This window comes from Oncorhynchus keta, chromosome 1, assembly GCF_023373465.1.
Source record: "Oncorhynchus keta strain PuntledgeMale-10-30-2019 chromosome 1, Oket_V2, whole genome shotgun sequence".
NCBI lineage: Eukaryota > Metazoa > Chordata > Actinopteri > Salmoniformes > Salmonidae > Oncorhynchus > Oncorhynchus keta.
Genome location: NC_068421.1, coordinates 60300660 through 60306733, shown reverse-complemented (window position 1 = coordinate 60306733; position 6074 = coordinate 60300660). Strand labels below are relative to the sequence as shown.

The 6074-nt window shown below is 41.1% G+C and overlaps 1 protein-coding gene across 1 annotated transcript; it reads right to left on the bottom strand.

Annotated features, from left to right (window-relative positions):
• Window positions 1-269: 269 nt before the first annotated feature.
• Window positions 270-2104, bottom strand: LOC118360103 (forkhead box protein D1). Its single transcript, XM_035739616.2, has 2 exons — window positions 1673-2104; window positions 270-704 (listed from the first exon to the last, which is right to left on the bottom strand). Exons 1-2 carry the CDS (start codon window positions 2102-2104, stop codon window positions 330-332), a joined length of 807 nt encoding a protein of 268 aa, XP_035595509.1. The 3' UTR covers window positions 270-329.
• Window positions 2105-6074: the final 3970 nt, after the last annotated feature.

Genomic DNA, 6074 nt, shown 5'->3' with positions numbered 1-6074 from the left:
CATTGACACATTGTTGGTTAGTTTTTTTTATTTATTTACTTGAAATTGTTGAAGATATATAAAATAATGCAATATGTTCATCAATATATTTACAATTATATTTCTTTATATACAGTACTCATCAAATACAATATAAATAACATTACAGTACAAATCTGGTGTATCACATTTCAAACAATAAATAGTGCAATATAGTACTTTGGTGCTTTGGTACTCTTATTTATGCCAGTTAGCCACAGATTTCACAATCATACTCAATACATCTCTCTCAGCCACCTGTCATACAAAGAGTAGTTCAACATCAAACATGCATCCAATTCTATGTGGTGCTATTGAACCGGAGCGTGGAGGGATGGGTGTCGTCTGGCATACTGGCTAGCCCAGCTCCAATACATCCTGGCTGAGAGGCAGGACAGAGGGTGGGCCATGGAGAGAGGGTGGGCTGGGGGGCAGCACCAGCATGGCACCCCCCTGGGCCTGTTGAGGGGGTAATAGGGTGCGTGCAGGGCATACGGGAGCTGTCCTGTCACCCTGCGGATCCTGCGGCGAGCTCGGCGGCGATGGTAGTCCCCATTGGAGAAGTCTTGGAAGTTAGCGGGGTGGATGGCCCAGAAATGGCCTTTACCATTGTCACTCCGACCAGCCTTCACAAAGCATTCGTTCAGAGACAGGTTGTGTCTGACGCTGTTCCTCCAGTTCTTATCCTGTAGGACAACAATAATGTTCACATATGAGACATGAAGAATAAAGGTGATTCATGAACTAAGTGTTGTATGTGGCCCTGGAACAGAAATGATCCAACATCATCCTTGTGCTCAATTATTAGAAACCAAAAATGGCATTCCCTCATGGCTGAATCCCCCATATACATTGTACAGAGAATATCAACAATTTCCCCTTGCATTTATTTCATTGGTGCCAGGCCATGTAAAAGGGCCATAGTGACGTTTGGTTATGGTTGTTTGAGTTGACTGACAGACGAAACCACCACGTTCACCTTGTTTAATTCCCCTAATCCCATGAGGTAAACCTGTTGTTACACCTGTTAAAGAGCTAGTTTTAGTTCTTAACCCGTTGACCCTACCAACAGAATTACCTGCAGCCTTTAGGATACTCAGTTAGACCTTCCATGCAACAACATAATCAGCTGAGCCAGGTTCATGCATGCACTAATTCTACCCATTACCGTGCCAGATCACCCTTTTTCAACACTTCACAATGGGAATATAGTGAAAAGAGAAAACGCCAGATATGCTTTTTTCACGCTCTTCATTTTAAGATGCTGTCTTTTGACTACAGTGGAGGATGTGCGTAATGAATAGTACTTTAGGTTTTTGGAAACTTTCCACACACTAGTCATTTCTTGATCAAACAGCTTTGCAAAGGTTTTTCTCACGAGTATCTAATGTTATGCAGTTAAATTGATTAGAATTACAGACTATTGCCAATACAGGGAGCTGGCAATGTAAATTCCAATTCAATTCAGTCCGTGTTTGAAGTGAATTGAAATAGAATTTCAAGAATCAAAAACAATCTGCTTTGAAAATAAATGGCACTCTTTTCAATTCCGAATTGGAATGTATCTCCTGAATTTAAATTAAACTGATCCCAACCCTAGTTCAGACAAATATTCCACTTGGAATGAACCCTGAATTGAATCACTTGGACATACCTTGCTCTTGAAGTAGGGGTAGCTATCCATGATCCAGTGATAGATGTCACACAACAACAGCTTCTTCTCCTCTGAAGCAAGTATGGCCATAGAGATAAGGGCGATGTAGGACTGGGTGGGCTTGTCCCGTGGACTGTCTGTAGTGGTCGCCTCTTGATCTTCTTTCACTTTGACCTCCTCCTCTTCATCCTCCTCCTCTGACCCCTCTTCTCCTTCGGGCCCCTTCTCAGGGCTCCCAAGTTCGATACTGTCCCTCTCTGAGAGGATGTCAGGACTCCGCTCCTCCACTGGACTATGAGAGGTCTGTTCTGCTGGGGGACTCTTTGCTTCCTCTCTCATGCTCTTACTGTCCTTGTTGTACAGCAGGTAGTCTATGGTGAAGCGTAGTCCCAAGCGCTCCCGGCCAGTGTTGCAGCTGCTTCTGTCCTCCATGGGCCTTCTTGGACTTTTAAGGCAGTTGCTAACACTTTAAATGTAGATGACCTATTTCCACCACAATACAATCCTCAGATTCTTCACATATGTTTTTGTTGCTCAGTTTCCCAGTGCTGGTCTATGACACTGCTGTGCATCAAGTAAGGTGCCTCTCTTCAAATGTACTTTGGGCTAAGTAAATTAATGACTGCAGTCTCTTTGGTCACAAGATCAAGTTAGGACAATTAAATGGGATAGTCCCAATTTACCCTGATTGTTTGGTACCTCAACTCAATGTGATGCCAAAGCCTGTATAGGTTAAGGACAATCAAATGTTTTATACCACATTGATCTGATAGAAGAAGAAGAAAATGAAGGAAAAAAATAATTCATGCAGTGTTATTTCCTTCCTCAAATGTATCTTGTGAAAACTAGATCCGAATGGATCAGAGTTGTGAAGGTACCACTATTTAAATGTCTGTAAATGTATCCCTCACAGTGAGGGGCAATAGACACAGGAGAAGCAGAGGTAGGGGGTCTAATCAAGGCCGATTAATTTTATTAAACCACAGCAAATCTCTGTAATTATGGGAGATTAAACACTGATTTAGTAGGACATGGTGTTCAGAGGGTGCTTCAGCAGCACCAAAAGGCATTTAAACAGCATTATCCCTACTTAAATGGGTTTGGACGGAGGATGCTCCGTATAGTGCACATTATCAGAGTTACTGTAAGAGATTCTGTTATAAAACCGTAATACATTTATCATAAATTAGGTACTACAATCAAAAAAACATGGGGCAAGGTTTCCTCCAGAAGTGAAGCTTGGCATTCAGGCCTTGTTTTCATCAGACCAAAGAAATGGGCTGTCATGTGCCTTTTACCCGAGGAGTGGCTTCCGACCAGCCACTCTACCATATAGGCCTGATTGGTGGAGTGCTTCTGAGATTGTTGTCCTTCTGGAAGGTTCTCCCATCTCCACAGAGGAAATCTGGAGCTCTGTCAGAGAGACATCAGGTTCTTGGTCACCTCCCTGACCAAGGCCCTTCTCCCCTGATTGCTCTGAATACTTATGTAAATCATGTATTTCTGTATTTTATTTGTTATAAATTAGCAAACCTTTCTAAAAACCTGTTTTCACTTTGTCATTAATGGGATTGATGAGGGAAAAATAATTTAATACATTTTAGAATAAAGCTGTAACGTAACAAAATGTGGAATACTTTCCAAATGCACTGTACAGGCTAATGACGAGGAGAAGCTGCATGTATGTAACTATAGACAAGTTGAGTGACGAACAGCCAACCAAAATGTTTGAAATTATAAGCAGAAACGTCTCTAAATCAGACAAAAAAAGACCCTGCACCCCCTGTCAAAAAATTATTTGGCATTTTCTATAGCCTGTTAACGGGTTAGGGTTGGGTGCTGGCCTATATTATTAATATTTTTTTCAGGGGTGCTGCAGCACCATCAGCACCCCTAATTCCCACGGCTATGTGAAAAGATGTGGATTCGTTCATGCCTAAGTATAAAGGCTTAGATATGTCAGCATGTTGACACATACCCTTTCCAGAGTTAGAATATTCTACAAATACAGTTTCTTCAGAAAGTATTCATATCCCTTGACTTATTCCACATTTTGTTGTCTTACAGCCTGAATTCAAAATGGATGAAAATGTATTCTCACCCATCTACACACAATTACCCATTATGACAAAGTGAAAACATGTTTTTAGAAAAATGAAATAAATAAATATGTTATTTACATATTCACACCCCTGAGTTAATACTTTGTAGAAACTTCTTTGGTAGCAGTTACAGAGTCTTTCTGGGTAAGTCTCTAATAGCTTTCCAGGCGTGGATTGTGCAACATTTGCCCGTTATTCTTTTCAAAATTCTTCAAGATCTTTCAAATTGGTTGTTGGCCATTAATAGAAAACCATTTTCAGATCTTTGAATCGATTTTCAAGCAGATGTAAGTCAAAACAGTAACTCGGCCACTCAGGAACATTCACTGTATTATTGGTAAGCAACTCCAGTGTAGATTTTGGCTTTGTGTTTTAGCATACCCATAAGATGTTGCAGCTATCATTATACTTGAAAGTACAGAGAGTGGTACTCAGTAATATGTTGTATTGGATTTTTCCTAAACATAACACTTTGTATTCAGGATTTTGCTTTACCACATTTTTTGTAATATTACTTTAGTGCCTTGTTGCAAACAGGATGCCTGCATGTTTTGTATTAATTTTATTCTATACAGGACTCCTTCTTTTCACTCCGTGTCAATTTAAAAAAAAAACATTTTTATTTCACCTTTATTTAACCACGTAGGCCGGTTGAGGTGCAGTGATCGGTAAGCTGCTCTGACAGGTGATGCTTAAAGTTAGTGAGGGAGATATAAGTCTCCAGCTTCAGTGATTTTTGCAATTCGTTCCAGTCATTGGCAGCAGAGAACTGGAAGGAAAGACTGCCAAATGAGGAATTGGCTTTGGGGGTGACCAGTGAAATATACCTGCTGGAGTACGTGCTACGGGTGGGTGTTGCTATGGTGACCAGTGAGCTGAGATAAGGCGGGGCTTTACCTAGAAAATACTTACAGTGCCTTGCGAAAGTATTCGGCCCCCTTGAACTTTGCGACCTTTTGCCACATTTCAGGCTTCAAACATAAAGATATAAAACTGTATTTGTTTGTGAAGAATCACCAACAAGTGGGACACAATCATGAAGTGGAACGACATTTATTGTATTTCTCAAACTTCTTTAACAAATCAAAAACTGAAAAATTGGGCGTGCAAAATTATTCAGCCCCCTTAAGTTAATACTTTGTAGCGCCACCTTTTGCTGCGATTACAGCTGTAAGTCGCTTGGGGTATGTCTCTATCAGTTTTGCACATCGAGAGACTGAAATTTTTTCCCATTCCTCCTTGCAAAACAGCTCGAGCTCAGTGAGGTTGGATGGAGAGCATTTGTGAACAGCAGTTTTCAGTTCTTTCCACAGATTCTCGATTGGATTCAGGTCTGGACTTTGACTTGGCCATTCTAACACCTGGATATGTTTATTTTTGAACCATTCCATTGTAGATTTTGCTTTATGTTTTGGATCATTGTCTTGTTGGAAGACAAATCTCCATCCCAGTCTCAGGTCTTTTGCAGACTCCATCAGGTTTTCTTCCAGAATGGTCCTGTATTTGGCTCCATCCATCTTCCCATCAATTTTAACCAACTTCCCTGTCCCTGCTGAATAAAAGCAGGCCCAAACCATGATGCTGCCACCACCATGTTTGACAGTGGGGATGGTGTGTTCAGGGTGATGGGCTGTGTTGCTTTTACGCCAAACATAACGTTTTGCATTGTTGCCAAAAAGTTCAATTTTGGTTTCATCTGACCAGAGCACCTTCTTCCACATGTTTGGTGTGTCTCCCAGGTGGCTTGTGGCAAACTTTAAACAACACTTTTTATGGATATCTTTAAGAAATGGCTTTCTTCTTGCCACTCTTCCATAAAGGCCAGATTTGTGCAATATACGACTGATTGTTGTCCTATGGACAGAGTCTCCCACCTCAGCTGTAGATCTCTGCAGTTCATCCAGAGTGAGCTGAAAGTTTAGAGGGACGGCCAGGTCTTGGTAGATTTGCAGTGGTCTGATACTCCTTCCATTTCAATATTATCGCTTGCACAGTGCTCCTTGGGATGTTTAAAGCTTGGGAAATCTTTTTGTATCCAAATCCGGCTTTAAACTTCTTCACAACAGTATCTCGGACCTGCCTGGTGTGTTCCTTGTTCTTCATGAAAGCTCTCTTCGCTTTTAACGGACCTCTGAGACTATCACAGCGTAGGTGCATTTATACGGAGACTTGATTACACACAGGTGGATGGTATTTATCATCATTAGTCATTTAGGTCAACATTGGATCATTCAGAGATCCTCACTGAACTTCTGGAGAGAGTTTGCTGCACTGAAAGTAAAGGGTAAAATAATTTTGCA

Bases quoted from the DNA above. Each gene is read 5' to 3' on its own strand.
- LOC118360103 (XM_035739616.2), bottom strand. From the start codon at position 2,104: ATGGAGGACAGAAGCAGCTGCAACACTGGCCGGGAGCGCTTGGGACTA. The intron at 705-1,672 runs GTATGTCCAAGT...GTTGTCCTACAG, and splicing joins ACCCCTACTTCAAGAGCAAG to GATAAGAACTGGAGGAACAG.